This window comes from Aphidius gifuensis, linkage group LG2 (genome assembly GCF_014905175.1).
Source record: "Aphidius gifuensis isolate YNYX2018 linkage group LG2, ASM1490517v1, whole genome shotgun sequence".
Lineage (NCBI taxonomy): Eukaryota > Metazoa > Arthropoda > Insecta > Hymenoptera > Braconidae > Aphidius > Aphidius gifuensis.
In genome coordinates, this window is record NC_057789.1 from 15,304,017 (window position 1) to 15,322,942 (window position 18,926).

Here is an 18,926-nt window from a genome sequence, read left to right on the forward strand (position 1 = left end):
AATTGTATAAAATTTTCCCTGTGAATACGGGTGCTGGTCAGTATTAAGTGGTGTATTTACATGCTAGAATTCTAAATTCAATGCAAAATCTTGAATCACTATTCACTAGATATGACCACAATATATTCAGTAATATCTAGGTAAAATAAAATAGTAACTAGTGATGTGAATTCTTGCTACAAAAACTTGCATGAATCTAGCTTGTGGACACACCACTTTACAGGGGGAAATCCAGTGAAATCGTAGAGCAACAACATCATTAATGTCGTCGTCAATATTATATTATAAACAATTATAAAAGTGTGTATGTAGGCTTGAAATTATATTCGGGAAGAACCGGGCGGGGTCAAGTATAAAATTTTGTCAAAAGTTAAGACTATTCATATGGGTCAATAATTTGTAAAGAAATATGTACTTTTGTACTTGACTTTTTTGATATCCTCTTTTTTTGTATGTTTAAAAAAAAAAAATGAAAATTAATTTCGAATACTTGATTCTCCTTTTTGTACAAAAATTTATTTTTGTTTTTTGTGTGATATAACCATCAATGAATGACGAAAAAAAAACAAAGGACTAATCTTTGATGTTCAATATCTCGGAATTTTCTCGAGATATAGATTTTGTAGATATAGGTCTTAAGAAATTGCTATTATTGTTGAAATGTTTCCAAATTTACGGGAAAAAATTTTCTAAAATCCACAAAAATGAATAATCGCGAATAAAAATTTAACAGGGTTCTTATCAGAATGCCACTCTAGAATTTCTACACGATTCTTATTTTGGGTCACAGAATCTACCCTTAAAAAATAAGAATTTTAAATTATGTCTAAATTGGAGTTCACTCTATATTGTAAACTTTAAATAAAAGTAAAACTTTTTTGTCCCTTTAATTTTTGCAATTACGTTAACAGTTTTCGAGTAGAAAGTATGCAAAAGGTGGTATATTCTTCGAAAAATCCTCAAAAATCGAAACTAAAAGTCAAAATTTTTTGAAAAGAAAAGAGAAAAAAAAACACGTGGAATTAGCCACTATGTATATATGTATAGGAATTGGTACTGACAAGGGGTGCTAGAAACGTTGAAAGAAAACTGACTTGATATAGAAACGAATAAACTCTGTAATAATGAATACATCATTACTGGTCGTCGTAAATTGTGACGAGACGACATCATTAGATGGAGCAGTATAGTCACTTGATCGTTGTCACTTAACTAAGCAACACCGTATATTATTTGTAAAATAAAAGAAATATTGGTTAGCACTACCTCAAAATAAGATAATAAATAGTCTGATCATATGTGTGTGAATAGTGTAAATGTTTAAACAAATATCGAAAGTAAATGAAATGAACAGTTTATAAATATATAAAGAATATTAAAGCAGAGAGATAATTTTTGTGTAATAATAGGAGTAATCTTAAATTATTTATTTCGTGTATTTTTTATTTTATTCTTGTAATTGATATAATTTATTATTCATTTTCTTACAAGCGCATTATTTTATTGTACAAGTAATGGGGCGTAATTCAAAATCAATAAAAATTATGAAATAAAAGAATAACACCACACAACTTTATGTAACAACAATAATCTCAAAAAATCAATTCATTAAAAAAAACTTAATATTTATAAATTCACTTGGTAGAATCTGACAGAATCTGCCAGATTATTTTTACCAGGGTTTTGACATTACGAATCCGATATTAAGGCGAATATCCTCGGTAGATTCTTGGTGGTTGAAAAGAACTCCAACAGAAGACCCTACTGGCTCTTATGGATAGACTCTATCCTCTTTTTGGCCACTAAAAAATCGACGTAATGTCTTAGCTAGCACACTGATCAAAAAAATTAACGTGACCATAATTTTTACTAGCTTGTAGCAGTTTTTGATTTTTTACATATAAATAAGGCTGAAAATTTGACAATTGTTTTCAAGAAGAAGATAACATAAGTGCTCTTTCGTCATACCGAGATACTTTTCTACAATGGCGGACAACAATTAAAAAATCAAATATTATTGAGAGAGGAATCGAATTACTGCCACTTTTAAAATTCCATTTTAAATATACATATGAAGAAAAATATTCATCAAAACAAAATAAAAACTAGCCGATATAAATAAATTTAATAAATTGGAGAAATCAAATAGGATGACTAATTTTCACAATTAAAAAGACTAAGTCTATTGAAACAGCATAAGAAGTGATTTACAATTCTTTAAAATAGTATATAATGTACATCAAGTGATCAATTGATCATGGGATTTATAAAGATAAGAACATTTTATTCATTTTTTCGAATAACTTTCTTATTCCATCTCAGTGGTTCTTCTTCCAATAAATATTGGACGTATAATTGGACAAAAGTGAAGCCATTATCCATTAGCACCAATCAGCCATATACGTAAAATCTTTGAAGAGGCTTTGTTCAATGTCATCCAAAGGTCGTGGATCTTTTGGTGGCGTCAAGTGAGGTTTTTCAGAAGTAAACTCTTCATCAAAGTTGCTCACATCTTCAACAGAATGCTAGAATACAAAAAAACGAGAAGAAATTATTACATTGTAGTACATTCAGAATTTAAATTTAATAATGAGAACAATTCTGAAGACATACGATGACTGGAACAAAAGGTGGCTTAACACGCCGAAGAAGAAGATCGTCCCACGCAGTGTGTCTGAAGAAAGCTTGTTTTTTAACATCTTCAGCGTCTCGTTCGCTACTTCCAAGTCTCCGGTCAGGATTTTTTCTAAGTAACTGTTATAAAAAAAAAGTTCATCTAAATTGTCAAAAGTTATACTTATACTTGAAATTTTAATTTTGCTTACTCTTCTCATAATTGCAATAGCCTCAAGTGACAGACATCTTGGATATCTTACTTCGTCGTTAACGATTGAATCAAAAACTTCTTCCTCATCATCACCAGGAAAAGGAGATTCACCAACCAGCATTTCAAATATTAAAACGCCAAGTCCCCACCAATCAACAGCTCTAGTGTATGAAGTTTCTGTGAGTACTTCAGGAGCAAGAAATTCGGGAGTTCCACAAAAAGTTCCTGTTCTATCACCGAAACCCATTCCTTCTTTGCACAATCCAAAATCAGCAATTTTGACGTAGCCTTCAGTATCGAGAAGAAGATTATCGAGCTTCAGATCTCGATAGATAATTTTATTTTCGTGTAAATATTGAAGACCAAGAACAACACAGGCTGAATAGAATACTGCTCGGGATTCACCAAATACATCTGCATGTATATGCATCATCAAATCACCACCAGCAGCATATTCCATAACAAAACATACATGTGCCTGAAAAAAATAAAACAAAATAAAAAATAAATAATACGCCGTTTTTAACCTCGGTTTGGAAGCAAGAAAAAAGATTGACAAGGAATGGATGTCTAGTAGTATTGGCAACCTCGAATATTCTTTTTTCCGAGAGTAAAGACTCCACTTCATCTCTTACAATAATATCGCCTTTTTTCAGAGCTTTTATTGCAAAATATTCACCAGTGTTCTTGTATTGAGACAGAATGACTTTGCCAAAATGACCACGACCTAGAACGGAGAGTAGTCTAAAGTTGTCCAACGTAATTCCAGTCACTTTTGAATGTTTTCGAGATTCATATGCACTATCTCGATACTGCATGGATTTTCCTGGCATCTCGTATCCAGCCTATAAAAATGTTATTGTAGAGTGATAAAATTCCAATTATTATAAGTCATACTATTGAAAGCCTTTCCAAACAGCAAAGTTAATGAGAGTTTTTTTGCATTATTCAAGCGTTATTAAGTCATAAGAGTTATCGAAATTCGGAGGTATTATATCAGAATCTATTAAATTTTTTTTTTTAATTTCAATGATAACATATGCTCGTATTAAAGATAAATGGATTTTTAGTATGAAAGAATAAATCATAGTCGAATGAAGGCTCATTTTGTTAACAAATCCGAAAAAAAATGTTAAATTACTTTTTTGCTTATTATTTTTTTTACATATATCATAACACAACTTACAACACATAATAAAATATTCTTTTTCGATGTATGTATTACCTTAATAATAATATGATAATAATATAATAATAATAATACGATAGAAAATAAATACCGACTGAAGATTAGTTCTTTGTTAAATTTTTTTTATTTTAATTTTTATTTTTCCTTAAGTATTTATTATGAAACTTTACTTTATTAATTCGAATATGATTTTTTTTTTAAATGTCATGCTTTATAAAAACAGAAATATGCGTCCCGTCACGTAGATGCGCTCGTGGCTCTGTGGGAAAGTCGTTAGGTGTAAGATATCGTGGTTTGCGTCAGTCGAGGGTTCAAATCCTTTCATGAGTTATAAGTTTAGGAAAAAAAAACATTGTTGACAATGTGAAATTTACACTGTTCTTCGGTTGATTAACAAAAGTATTGTCAAATGAATAATTTTTTTTTTATCAGAAACTTGGAAAAAAAAACGAACTTCCCCCGCCGGGAATCGAACCCGGGTCTTTTGCTTACCGGGCAAACGCCTTGACCTCTCGACCACAGGGCTTCTTATTTTTTCTAAGTTTCATCAAGTTAACTCCGACGTCCTTCTACACGGAGAAAAATTTACATTTTTTTTTAATATAATACCATAGCAATTTTTGCGTTGTGTTACAGTGAGCTGGAACCATAAGAGCATCATATTAAATTTTGAGACAGGCCATAGCAATTTTCATTGAAAAACGCCACTTATTGGCCGTACGACCTTTCGCGATGTACCATAGTAATTCTTGCGATGGGCAAACGCAAAATTTATTATGTTTATAAACGCTCGTAAAAAAATATTGTAAAAAAACATTTTCAAGCCTAGGATTTGAACCCCATATCATCGGGATGCAAATCCTACGAGTTATCCGCTGCGCCACAACAACGTATCTGTAAGGGAAATATTATTTGTTTTACATTAACAATTTGAAAATAAGCAAAGTCACGCCTGCGCAGTCGACTAAAAAGTGGGACAGCTGACATTTCTGAGTCCTTCATCAATTTTGCTATGGCCCATTGTAATTTTAAATTTGTATTTGTTAGTGACACCTACAGGAAATCCAAGAAAGTTATTAAAATTACTATGGTACATTGTAAATTTTCAGAGGATCATTTTAATCTTGTCCATAACAACAAAGTAAAATTTAGAAATAAACAAAGCAAAAAAAGAAAAAAATATTTTTTGCTATGGTGCAATGTAATTTTTAGACTGGATTATTTTAAATTTTAAATTTGGTTTCTGTAAAAATTTCTTTATGCGTTGTAATTTTTTCATCGGGGAATAGCAAAAAAAAAACATGACAAAATCGCTATGGTACATTTTAATTTTTCAAGACTACAATTGTTTTTTTTTCGTTGAAATGACAGTAAATTTTTTAATAATCATAATATGGTTCTATGGTAATGTGGCACCATAGTAATATTGAGTGAAATTTTTCTCCGTGTATTCGTCAATTCATTTTTTACATAAGCATTATTTTTAAGACATACCCCCGAAAATTTTGGTAAGTTTTACCTCAATTTAAACCGCAGTTTGCGGTCATAAATCATAATTAACTCGTGAGTTCTCATATAGCCAGTTTTGCTTGTGCCACTATGCCTAAGCTAACTTTAGGTACCTATTTAATATATGGAGAAAATGATTTAAAATGAACAAGGAGTCTAGAATGTGCACTTTTTAAAAAAATAAAATTCGCCTTTATTATCATTATTAACATGTCGTCAACAAAAAAATTATTTATCACCATTAACAACAAGATTCATTTTCGTCATCATTAAAAAAATTTACTTTTATCAAAAATTCAAAATCAGCCATTATCACCAACATCAAACGCAGAGTCATCGAACCGTTAAAAGCCTTGTTCAAGACGTCTGCAGCATATCACTTTAATGACTCTTATGAAGAAAAAAAAGTGATAAAATATTTAAGAAACATCTAGACAACAATAACTGTGAAGAATAACTAACCTTCCAGTTTATTATCAGAAAAAAATAACTGGAAAAAAAAAAATTGATGTTCCATCCCGTAAAAATATTTCAACAAGTGGTGATCTTGCAAATTCAATGCTGGAAAAAAAATGAAATTAATAAAGATCTGGTAACGTTTGTTGGGGCGTGTGGCACGCGATACCGTTGAAAATTAAAAACTTTAAGGCCGTGTTGAATTTCATCTGTTGATGAATGAAATGATTTTCAATAGTTAATTAACGATAAAATCATTCGAGAATTTCGATTTCAACGAGATACATTTTTTTTTTATCTTTCTCCAATTCAATTATTAATTTTTTGTTGAAGTTACGTAAAACTAAGGCAAGTTTCTATCTTTGAAAAAAAAAACTACGGAAAAAGCAAAAAAATTATATTTTTTATTATATTATGAAAACTATTATTTATAAAAAAAAAAATTTTTAAGTAAAAGTTGTTTATCTTTTTCTCTATTCAGTCCCTTTTTTTTTTTTTTACTAAAAACTGAATAAAAAAAACCCAAATGTGATGAATAGATCAAAATTTTCTCAGAGAGGCGATAGATTTTCCAAGTACGCATGTTTTGAGCCTGAAACAAAGTCTCTATTACAATTTTATCACGAGTTATAGCTTGCCTAAAAAATGAAAACGGCACAAGCTATAACTCAGAGTAGTCGCAGAGGCTTTATATTAGGTTTAAAATATAATTTCCTACCGTTTGCCCTTATTTGGTTTACTCCTTCTTGACTATCTACAGATATGGATATGTTCAAATTGGTCGGCGCAAAACTTGATTTCTGCGTGTAGAGCTCTTGAGAGAAATAGAAGGGGTGAAAATAAAAAGAAATCTAGGGAAGTTGGAAATTTACCAGGAAATCGGCATAAGAATATACATCTGATAAAGAAATTGTAATGCACCAGCGTTGCCAGACGTCCAGAATTGTTTGGATTCTTCCAGACATTTCGGTGGGTGTCCAGATACCAGACACTGTATTATTTTTTTTCAGATATTTGTTTTTGAATATTTTGCTAGTAATTTTTTTTTCCAAAACTACCAATCTACTATAACAACTGAAAAGTACCCATTGGACCAATTACAATAATTGTTCTGGTTTCCATGTTTACGGCGGGTTATTATATGACCAGTATGGTGTTTTTTTTCTTACAATAGTATACATGTGATTCTCGGTGCGGCTACCAACTATTCTTTTGTTTTTAAAAAGTTTTATTCGTTGATTGTTGGAAGTGCCTGAAAATGCCAAATTCATAATAATACAATTCCCTCTGTTGTAAGAAAAAAAAAAAACGGGTATAAAACTTTCTTTCTCTATTTCTTAAACGAGATTGTATTGAAAAAGTCAAGTCACTTGATCAAGTAAATTTCAAAGATCTTTATAATCAATTGCCAATTGTCGAAATTTACTCAAAATGTTTAATACAAACTCGAATCATGGAAGGTCAATGTGAGCTGAACGAAAGAGAACTTCATGACTTTAGACTGAGAACTAATTCGTTTTATATTAATGCACTTAATGGTATTTCTGAACGTTCAAATTTTGCTGATATTCTTTAAATAAATATAAACGAATGTCTATCATCAAACCTCACAAAATTATCAGTGAACCAGCTTTTTATATTGCCGTACTTGTAAAAGAATTTCCAAAGCTTGTTGGTAAAGAAAAAAACCGTGAATGGCGTGAATTATTAGTATATGGTTTTGGAAAAAATTATACGCAGCTGATGCATTAAAATTATGGACTATGGTTTATAATTTACAATATGGTGATGGTCAACAACTGTTTCCTAATTTAACAAGCTTCATTTTCAACTTGATGATTTACCTCATTCAACTGCAGTAGAGTAGTAAAACGTATCTTCTCTCAATTAAATTCAAATAAAACTACTCTTCGAAACCGAATGGAAAATGGAACATTGTCAGGTATCATGCACACTCTAGCTTTGCTGGAAGGAAAAAAAGCTACTGAACTTGATATTTTAAAAGACCTTCTTGCAAAACACAATTCAGCAATGAATATTTATGAGAAATAGCTAAGGAAAAGATGATCAAGTTATTTCTCTAGATATTGCATGTGCTTTGCTAACGAATTTTTGAATTTATATTTGATGAAAAGCTATAATATATATTCATTCAAATTTATTAAAATAGCTATAATATGTATTGTTGTTTTATCAACCTATCTACTTTACCATGTGGACTATAAATTTAATAGCAATATTAATGTAAATTATTATTAATGTTGAAAATATTATTAATATATTTTTTGTTATATATGAATAAATATATTTATTATATTTATAAAAAATTAATAATAAAAAATTTTGCACTAATAGGTGTTTCTATAATAAAAAATATAATCAAATAGGGTTTTTAATTTTTCAAACCATCCAAACAAATCTAGACTTTTGCTCAGCCCCTTCTGTAATTCTCTTTCAGACTAGAGCAGAGTGAAGCCATAGATGATTTTTACCTCGCAAGTGACGGAAATCTCTTATACCCACTCCATACGGCGAGCACAAAATGTCGGACTGATAAAACCTCTGTGGCTTCACTCTGCTTATACCCAGTCTATTTCAGACAGTCTGGCAGCGCTGTAATGCACCAAAAAATGATGTACTATACATAGAAATGGGACGGTAAAAAAGAAGAATTGAAGAGATTTCGTAGTGTGGATTCAAATGACAAAGAATAAAAATATGCTAAAAAAGAAAAATGAAGAAAATATTAGAGATAGTTTAAAAGTGATGCAATGCAGGTATTGCAGAAGTGAAAAAAGAAAAGGTAAAAGAATACATGAAAAAAACGTGACATAGTGATATTACAAGAAACATGGTTAGCAAGTGAGAAAGAGAGTGTAGTATTGAGTGAGCACTGCGACAAGTAGTGGGCAAAAGTGGCTGTAAAATAAAAAAAATATAAAAATAGCTATTCTTGACTCAATTATTCGCTAATTATCCCGAGCGACTGGGATGACTATTCCGTTGCAGAACATGGAAATTCAGCCTGTTTATGGCTTTATTCGTATCTTTCTCAATGGTTTTCATCAAACGACTATGCCGCTTTCGAGCGTTTCCATGTAGGTGGGACAATTAAGTCAAAAGTAGCTATCCTGGTTGGTAATTACAAAAATTGTTAGCGACAACAATCGTAGCAACAAAAAAAAAACACAAATCATATTGCGTCAACAGTTGAGTTAGTTAAGGCTCGGTTTTAGAATAAGCTAACTTGATTCAATCGGACCTAAGATTCATTAATTTTTGAGTTCTTTTTTAGTTAACAAAGACATCACATTAGATAATATCAAATTCAATTTTTTTATACGAACGCTCTTTATCTACCTTATCTTCGGGAAACTCGATAACAGGTTGGGGCGAAGAAGTGCGTGGTAATGATGGTGCTATCAGCTGAGGAAGCGGTTCCGTCACGAGCGGCCTCAAGTTTGCAACAAACTCATTTTTGTTGTGCAGAAAATCGAATTCCATAAGTGCAGTCTGCAATTACATATTCATTCTAACTGATTATCACCTCACTGCATATTTATTGTCTTCTATGTTAACCGTGTCATAGAAGATATATTTGATCCAAATTTGATTTGGAGCAATAAATTTAACTTTAGTTAAATATATTCTAATTCATACAACATTATAGTCGTACAACTTTATACACAAAGAGAAATTCACAGCAAAAATACAGAAAAAAAAGCTTTTTTATTAATAAATTAAATGAGATGACATAAATATATGGGAAAAAAATTTTAAAAAATTAAGAATTTTTTATAACAGAAAAAGGGTTAACTGCCTCCAAGTGCCTTCATGGCTAGAGACTTTATATTTTTTTTTACAGGTGTATTTCGATGTTCAATAAATTATCACGCCCTCACTTTTATCAATTTAACCTTTTGAGAGACTTAGGAATTTTTTTTTTTCGATTTTAAATTAAAGAAAGGGTTAACTATTTCCGAGTAATTTTGATTAGCGAGTTCGTGAATCCTTTAACGTCGTTTATTGTAAATATTCAATTATTCTTTACTATAATTTAATCAATTTATCCTATTTTATCAAATTTTTAAGCTCGGGGCTCCAGCATCTAATATGCTTTTGTCTCCGAAGCTGACCTGACTGCCAACTTCAGCCCCGTTAAGAGCTTTTATTCAGTTCTGGTGGCTAATCATGCAACTACACTGAAAAAAATTTTTTCTATTTATAAGACAAAAAGTTCTTAATAATAGAATAGTATATTTTGTTACAAGTGCCCAGGCAGAGAGTGTGCTCACAACGAATTTCGAGGGGCAAGCACGAGCCTTGGCAAGTGTTTCCCCTCCAAATGAGTTGTAAGCGGGCTCTCTGATTGGGCACATGTATCGAACTATATTTTATGTTACTAGGGACAGTGGGAATAATGTGTGAATTTCCCCCTAATACGCTTTGGAAATTCACACATTATTTCGACTGCCCTTTCGACATAAAATTTCTTCTTGCAAAAAAATGTATTTGGCTTAAGAAAAAATTGATTTGGATTGAGACAAAGACTTCTTAATCCAAATCATAAAAAATTTCTTGAATCATAAAAAAAAACGTCTTGGATTATGAACAAATGTGTCTTGGTTCAAGACGTAGTGCTCGTGTTTTCAGAAGTATACTTCTTGAATTATGATTAGATATGTCTCGGTTCAAGTCATCATTGTTCTGATTCATGAAGAAGTTTTCTTGATGGCGTTTAAATTAAAAAAAAATAATATGGTAATTTTATTGATATTTGTTAATGTCATAACTTGTAACCGAAATATCTTATCACTGAAGTAAATCGAATAACGATGCGTTTCTATATCGCGCCCGTGGTTAAGCGACTGAAGCACAGGTTGAGAATAGTTAGGAATTATCGGTCATAGGTTCCAGTCCCTGGAGACGTAATGTCTTGAACCGAGACATATCTATTCATAATCTAAGAAGTATACTCCTAAAAACACAAACAGTTTGTCTTGATCCAAGACACTTTTGTTCATAACTCAAGAAGTATACTTCTAAAAAACACGAACAGTTTGCCTCGAACCAAGACGTTTTTTCCATGATTCAAGAAATTTTTTATTAAGTCTTTGTCTTAATCCAAATACATTTTTTTGCAAGAAGAAAACTTTTATCTGGCAGAAGTTTTTTTTCAGTGTACTAAATTTTACTGTAACCCAAGTAATTTTTGCTTGAATATATACAGCTTTTCTTGCTGTGAATTTCTCTCTGTGCAGCTGCAGCTTTATAACAAGGCAGAAATTTACGACGGAAAAAAGTCTAGGACATCCCTGATTACCCGGCTCTCATGCCCGTGTCAAGATGAGGCCGGGGATCTTTACTAAGTATAACCTAGTTTCAGGCTCGGATTTCAGGCTTATGTTCTAGTGTTGGCACAAGCCTGTGTCTCCGGCTTGACACGAGCGTGTATCCCAGGCTTGTAACCAAATAAAAAAAATATAATTAATGTACTGATAATATTTCAATAGTTAGTAACTTCATTATTTTACTTAGAATGTTTTATAAGAATAAGTTTTATCAATCCTTAATACACAGTCTTTGCATGAGCCTGACACGATAGTTGAAGCCTGAGAGTTTCTATTTATAATATATATAAAATTTAAACATAAACACAGCAAAAAAAATATTTTATATTTGATAACAAAACTTCTTGAAAATAGAAATTTCGTTCTAGGAAATTTTTAGTTTTGAAAGAAGAAAAAAATTCTTGTTATGAATGGAAAACTTCTTGTTAAAAGACAAAAAAATTCTTGAAACATGACAGATTTAAATTTACGCATCAGGAATTTACCTCTAAAAAAATCTTTTTGTTCTCACTTCAAGAACAGCAGTTCTATATTTTAGAACACAGCTTCTTAAAAAAAAAATCTAAAAAGGTCTTGAATATAGACGCATACTTCTTAAAAAAAAATTTTTTGGTTCTCACTTCAAGAACAATAGTTCTAAATTTTAGAACAAGAGTTCTTGTACGAATCAAATTGTGTCTTGAATTGAGAAGAAAAAGATTTCTATCGAGTCAAATTTAGATTCAATTCAAGAAGTAAATTACTACTGATTTGAATAAATATTGATTTGTAAATGTCATGCTTTATAAGAACAGAAATTTTCGTCCGCCGCGTAGATGCGCTCGTGGCTCAGTGAAAGACGTTAGGTTTAGGATATCGTGGATTGCGTCGGTCGAGGGTTCATATCCCCTCATAGGTTATAAGTTTAAGAAAAAAAACATTGTTCACGATGTAAAATTGCACTGTACTTCTGTTAATTAACAAAAGTATTGTCAAATAAATAATTTTTTTTTTAATTCAAGTAAGTAGTAATTTACTTCTTGAATTGAATCTAAATTTGACTTGATAGAAATCTTTTTCTTCTCAATTCAAGACACAATTTGATTCTTTCCAAGAACTCTTGTTCTAAAATTTAGAACTATTGTTCTTGAAGTGAGAACCAAAAAATTTTTTTTTAAGAAGTATGCGTCTAAATTCAAGACCTTTTTATCATTCGTTTCAAGAAGTTTTTTTGTCATTACAAGAATAATTTTTCTTTTTTCAATACCAATTTAATTTTATTTCGAATTTAAATCTGTCATGTTTCAAGAATTTTTTTGTCTTTTAACAAGAAGTTTTCCATTCATAACAAAAATTTTTTTTCTTCTTTCCAAACTAAAAATTTCCTAGAACGAAAGCTCTATCTGGTAGAACTTTTTTTTTCAGTTAATATAATTCAATTTTATATATTTACTTTTGTCAAGCTTCGTGAAAAGCTTAGCAAAACGTCGAGCACCAGCTTAACACAAGCCTGTGTTACGAGAGCTCGTGTGAGATTGGGCAAATCAACAAGCACACATTCTTGGATAAAATATTAAGGATCGGCCTGAATATTGAAATCGCGTTCTAAGCCGTACATGCTATTTTCGCCTTTACTCAAAGCCATGCGACAGCAATCAAGTCATTTTTTTCACGAGTCATCACGGCAAATATTTTTGTTTTTTCGCTTTAACTATAAAAAAAAGCCTTGTGCGAACGATGTTTTTTATGGTCAACCCGTTTTGCTCATTTCATTGATTGAGAGTTGAAAATAAGTATTCCATCAAGGCTTATATCAATTTGTAAATTATTATAAGTTGATTTTGAACTATTAATTTCACGAGGTTTTTATTGTTTTATTTAAGCAATTCATGTATTATTACTTAAAATAACTTTGTAATTGTTTATAAATTTCAAAAATAAAAAGTACCGATTGTATTTAAGAATAATATATTTATTTTGACTATTGAGGCTTGTGTAAAGCCGGGGGCCATCAAAGGTGACGAGCTTGTGACAATGTCTATATGTCTTGGATGATTAAGTTAGTAAATAAATAAATAAATTAATTAATTGATAAAGGACGTGAATTATCGAAAATCACAAATATCGAAAAAAAAAATTGAAGATATAATTACTTTTTTACGTATTATGTCCAAAAAGCATTAGAACTGCCCTGCCACATCTTCGATACGGGTAGCCTGATCCAATCTGGATCCAGACACAATCAAGATAAAAATAACACATATATTAAATTTTTAAATATCTTTATCGTTATTACCGGAATAAAATATGAAGTATTGGCTTCAGTATCGAGATCAAATTCTAAGCCGTACAAGCCATTTTTTCCGATATTTTACAGCTTAACTATAAAAATGAGCCTTGAACAAGCCAAGTTTTTTTTATAGTTACCCCGTATTGCTCATTTCAACAGTTATAAGCATTGTAATTAAGTATTCAACTTTACTTTAATTATTAATTATTGAGCATCAGTACAAATATATGAATTTGTTCCCCTGAATCTGAATGAGAGAGCTATATTCTAGGTATAGCTGGAGTGACATAGAAAAAGGGTACCGAAAAAGTAATTTAAAATTCGCGCTACCGAAAAATCTGATGAAAGCCTTTTTTTCATGTAGGGTATATTTTAGGTCGGGTAATTATTATTCAACTAAAAAATTCATTTTTATTTTTCTGCATACTGTTAATTTTTGAGAATTCTCGGACTTTTACTCCCGTGTAGGAGAACACAACACGGCCAAGCATCGGCCGATGCTCGGCGAACATCGGCCAATAATCGGCAAACATTAATGGGCCTTTAATGCGCCAAGCCTGGAGCGTTACGGTAATTTAATATCAGCTGCCATTATAGGCCCAATAATGTTCGCCAAGATTGGCCCGATAAATGGCCCATTAATGGCCCGTTAATGGCCCATTGATATACCAAGGGTAAGCCAAGAGTAGACCAACCATCAGCCATTATTGGCTTGCCATTAATGGGCCATTAATGCGCCATTAATGCGCCAAGCCTGGAGCGTTACGGTAATTTAATATCGGCTGCCATGAATGGCCCAATGATGTTCCCCAAGAGTAAACCAAGTATGGCCCATTTATTAATTCCATTGAAAAAAAAAAAAAATATATTTTTTTATATATTTTTATATTTTTTTTTTTTTTTATTATTTATTATTTATTATTTAACAATCGGGCTTTTATTATACAAGCTATTAATAATCAATTGAAGAAATTATCATTAAACACTATTGAGATTTGATTCTACCTGGACTTGAACTTGGGTCTTCCTGTGCGATATCCTGAAGCATTACCACTCGGCCACGGCGGCTACAACGAAAGTCATAAATAAATTTTTGATTTGAATCAACTCAACAAAAGACCAACTCTTGGCCGCCCAAGAGTCAGCCGAAGCTTGGCCAGTGATGGCAACCATGCGTTGGCCATTTAAGGATTAAAAAGATTGGCCGATGAATGGCAGACAAGCAAGCGCCATTAATGTATGAGCCAAAGATTGGCCGATGAATGGCAAACAAGCAACGGCCATTAAAAGTCTACCAAGACTTGGCCAATGAATGGCAACCAAGCAATGGCCATTAAAAGTCTACCAAGACTTGGCCGATGATCGGCAACCAAGCAATGGCCATTAAAAGTCTACCAAGACTAGGCCGATGATCGGCAAACAAGCAACGGCCATTAAAAGTCTACCAAGACTAGGCCGATGATCGGCAACCAAGCAATGGCCATTAATGTATCAGCCAGAGATCGGCCAATGATCGGCAACCAAGCAATGGCCATTGATGTATCAGCCAGAGATCGGCCAATGATTGGCAACCAAGCAACGGCCATTGAACGTCCATCAAGGCTTGGCCGATGATCGGCAACCAACGAATGGCCGTTAATGTATCAGCCAGGCTTGGCCCATGTATTGTTGCCAATTATCGGCCATCTAAGAGTCAGCCAAGGCTCGGCCATGAATCGGAACCATGAATTGGCAGTACAAGAATGGGCCAGTTGTTTGCCAATGATGAACCATGAATGGCCCATGCCTGGCTACCAATCATTGGGTGCCATTGATGGGCCAATGCATGGCCGTGTTGTGAGTCTTGGCGATTCCTACACGGGCTTTCATATAAAGGTTTAAGTTGAACTCAAAAAAAAAATAAAACCTCAATCTGAGTTTTTACTGCTGAAGCAAAATTTGTGTGTGTAGGTAAATGCCGGGTACGCACATGCTACTACAGATGCGATAGTCACGGGCATAGATTTTAGGCAACTATTTATTTTATATAATCATGGGTCAGAGCTTTTAGCACAAAAAGAAGTCGTCCGACTATGCGACTCCCATTCAACCTTAAATTAAAAAGAAAGAAGTATTTAATTTATTTAACAATCTTCCAATTCCTGCGGTAAGCCTTATCTTTTTGGTCAAATATATCTGATCTTGATCGGTAAAAAATTCCGTAAATTAACAACTCTAGTTCAGACAAAATCGAAAAATGATTTTGAGCAGCGCGATCGTAAGCTATGAAAAAAATTAGAGCAGTTTAAGTCTTGAACCATGAATAAATCAAACTTAAATTTTTTTAGTTGAAATGCAAAAATTTCTTTGTTCATAGAAATATTGACTTGACGCGATGAAGCTTAAAAGAGCACTCAACAGTTCCACGCGAAACGGGAGTTAGCAAAATAGAGTAAAGCAGCGCTGCATAGCTATGCAAAAAGAGTGTAAACTGAAAAGGAACGATAATTTATTATGAAATCGGTATTCTGAAAGATTATTATAAATGTTAAATGAAGAATTAAATAAAAAAAAAGAAAAAAAAATATATATCGTACAATGAAAAAAAAAATTCTAAAACCAAGAACAAAACTTCTGTAAAATAAAGGTTTCGTTCTTGCAAATAATTTTCTTGAATTATGAACAAAATGTTCCTGATTTGTAAAGAATACTTCTTGAGAAAAAAAAATTTCTTGAATCAAGACGTCTATGTCATAATCCATGACATGTACTTCTTGGTCCATGAAACATTTGTTTGAAATTTAAAAGTTTTCTTATTATGACAAAAAATTTTTTGCTTTAAGGCAATATTGTTATAATCCACGACTATTTTGTTACGATTTTAGAAGTATCCTTCTTGGATTATGACAAAAATTGTGTTGCTTCAAGACATGGTAGAAATACTACAGGTATGGCAGTGCACAGCCTGGTTTGGCCGCTGTAAATCGACCAATCAAAAGGTCGCCTTCTCGCCACAAAAATGGAAGACTTTATGCGCGCGCGATAGAAATTTGTTAAGAAAATTTTCAAGTTTTTTTTTAAATTTTTCAAAAGTTATCATATTTATTCAACTAGATTTGGTATATTTTATAATGATTCACAAACATCAAAAATAAAAATTAATTATTCATATTAAATAAATAAATCCAAGTATAATAAATACAACACAACATCTATTGTTTGTGGCATAAAAAAAACAACAATAATGAAAATATTATAATTTATTTGTTAAACTGTCTTGGTTTTTTTATTTTTCTGATTTTTTATAAACATGCTCCACATATATTTATTAGTATTTACAACAATGTAAAAAATAGTTGTCAAAACAGTATGTTAGAGAGAGAGAGAGAGAGGCTCTTATAATAGAGATTGCGTGTTAGAAAGAAAAGCAAAACAGCTCGATGGCGCGTTGTTGATTGGTTGAAAAAATAAGGCTGCGCAGAACGCGACGAAAAAAGCATGGACTACTGCCATACCTGTAGTACTTCTACCATGGCTTCAAGACACTAATGTTTTTTAATAAGAAAAAAAAGTATTGAATAATTAACTAAAAAAAAAAAAAAATTTTTTTAATTATTGTAATTCATTCCAACTTAGTTTTTTTGGAAGTTGCTCTAACTTTAGTTTGTTTTTTTTTTTTTTTTTTTTGTAACAACCGCTCGGACTCGAATCCCTGTAGCCTAAGTCTACCTATTCTAAAACCCTGCCATGTTTCATGGAACAAAGAGTACATGTCATGGATTATGACATAGGCGTCTTGATTCGAGAAATTTTTTTTTCTCAAAATAAGAAGAATTCTCCACAAATCAAGAACATTTTGTTCATGATTCAAGAAAATTATTTGCAAGAAAGAACCTCCTATATTACAGAATTTTTTTTTTTAGTTCAATTATATTGACAGCAATAAAATGACAAAATTAAAAAAAAATGTAAAATTTGCGGTTATGGTGGTCTAGCATATGGGGGGAACATTTTTTAAAATTATTTTGTCACGATGATGTTGTGGATCACATATTAATTAATGTATTTCAATGTTCTCTAAAACTTTGCTGTTGAAATAATAGTTTAAAAATATGTTTCGTCCTTATTAGACCACCATGACCGCGAATTTTCTCTGCTTTTTTTCAATATTCTAATAAATATTGCCTTATAAAAAAATTAGATTCTCTTACTTCCTTTTTTTAGTTGATGTATCTTCATGTCTTCTAAAACATTACTATGGAAAAATAATTTTAAAAAATGTTCCTCCCATGCTAGATCCCTATATAGCCACAAAATTCTATGTTTATGGTGGTCTGGAAGTCTGGCATAGGAAAAAAATTTCTTAAAATTATTTTCCCACGGTAAAGTTATAGAGGACATCAAAATAAAAAAATCAAAGAAAAAAAACGTAAGTGATCAAATTTTTTTAACGGCCACTTTATTGAGTCAACGAGAAAACACATAGAAAATTCGCGGTTATGGTGGTCCGACAAGGAAGGAACATATTTTGAAATTATTTTTCCACGGCAAAGTTTTAGAGGAGATCAAAATACATTTAAATAAAAAAACCACAACAACAATGTATTTTTTTATTTATGTATTTAAACAAATGAAAAACTAGTGACAAATGGCTGAGGAATGGATGTAACTTACCTGTTAATTTTTGAAGAATCCATTTGGCCAAAGAGATTAACTGGCAAGTCACACTCTTTCCTTAGCCATTTGTCAATAGCTTTTTATTTATTTAATAAATTCATTACTACTGACAAATGTCTAAGAATAAAATATAAAATATAATTTTTTAAATATTATTTCAATTTATTCGACGAAATCTGCTATTGATCTGGTAAAGTAGAATTGAGACCGATACTGTAGAAAATAAATGGGATTATCATTCGATATCAACATAACGAGACCTTGTCTAGAGAATCGGGAGGAACTAGACTGCCAAATAAACCCCTACCGAAATACACGTAGTGCTATACCCCTGGAGATCATTAAGTCTAAACAGGTGAATTTTTCAAGTGGTTTAACATTGCGCGTATAGGAATTTTTTTAATTTTTTTCATATTTTCGGTAATAACAAAAAACGGTTCTTACGAGTTTCATAAAAAATTAATATGTTAAAATTGATATAGTTTAGAAAATTTAAAAAAAAGAAATCAAACGTTTGTCCCATTCCGATTAAGAGATATTGTTAATTAAAGTTTACAAAATTTATTAATGTTAGACATGAACGTGAGGCCGAGTGTATCCGAGTGTTAATGATGCTCCGCGCGCAGCTCCACACTCATATACAGGATGAAGCGTAAGTCGCGAACAGTA

At 31.6% G+C, this 18,926-nt stretch overlaps 1 protein-coding gene and 1 non-coding gene across 7 annotated transcripts in view; both read right to left on the reverse strand.

Annotated features, from left to right (window-relative positions):
* Positions 1 to 2,200: 2,200 nt before the first annotated feature.
* Positions 2,201 to 18,926, reverse strand: part of LOC122849177 (serine/threonine-protein kinase N) — a 43,064-nt gene continuing 26,338 nt past the window's right edge. For 4 of the 6 annotated variants that reach the window (XM_044147777.1, XM_044147778.1, XM_044147780.1 and 1 more), the window contains 5 exons: positions 9,342 to 9,494; positions 3,355 to 3,672; positions 2,826 to 3,305; positions 2,614 to 2,754; positions 2,201 to 2,525 (listed from right to left, as the gene is read on the reverse strand). In XM_044147777.1, coding sequence (XP_044003712.1) covers positions 2,382 to 2,525; positions 2,614 to 2,754; positions 2,826 to 3,305; positions 3,355 to 3,672; positions 9,342 to 9,494 — 1,236 coding nt within the window. In that variant the 3' untranslated portion in view covers positions 2,201 to 2,381. Of the gene's footprint in view, positions 2,526 to 2,613; positions 2,777 to 2,825; positions 3,306 to 3,354; positions 3,673 to 9,341; positions 9,495 to 18,926 lie in introns of those variants that run through there. The other 2 variants (XM_044147782.1, XM_044147783.1) reach the window with 2 other exon arrangements.
* Trnat-ggu lies at positions 4,471 to 4,542 on the reverse strand. Its single transcript has one exon. It is a non-coding gene; the product is annotated as a tRNA-Thr (tRNA).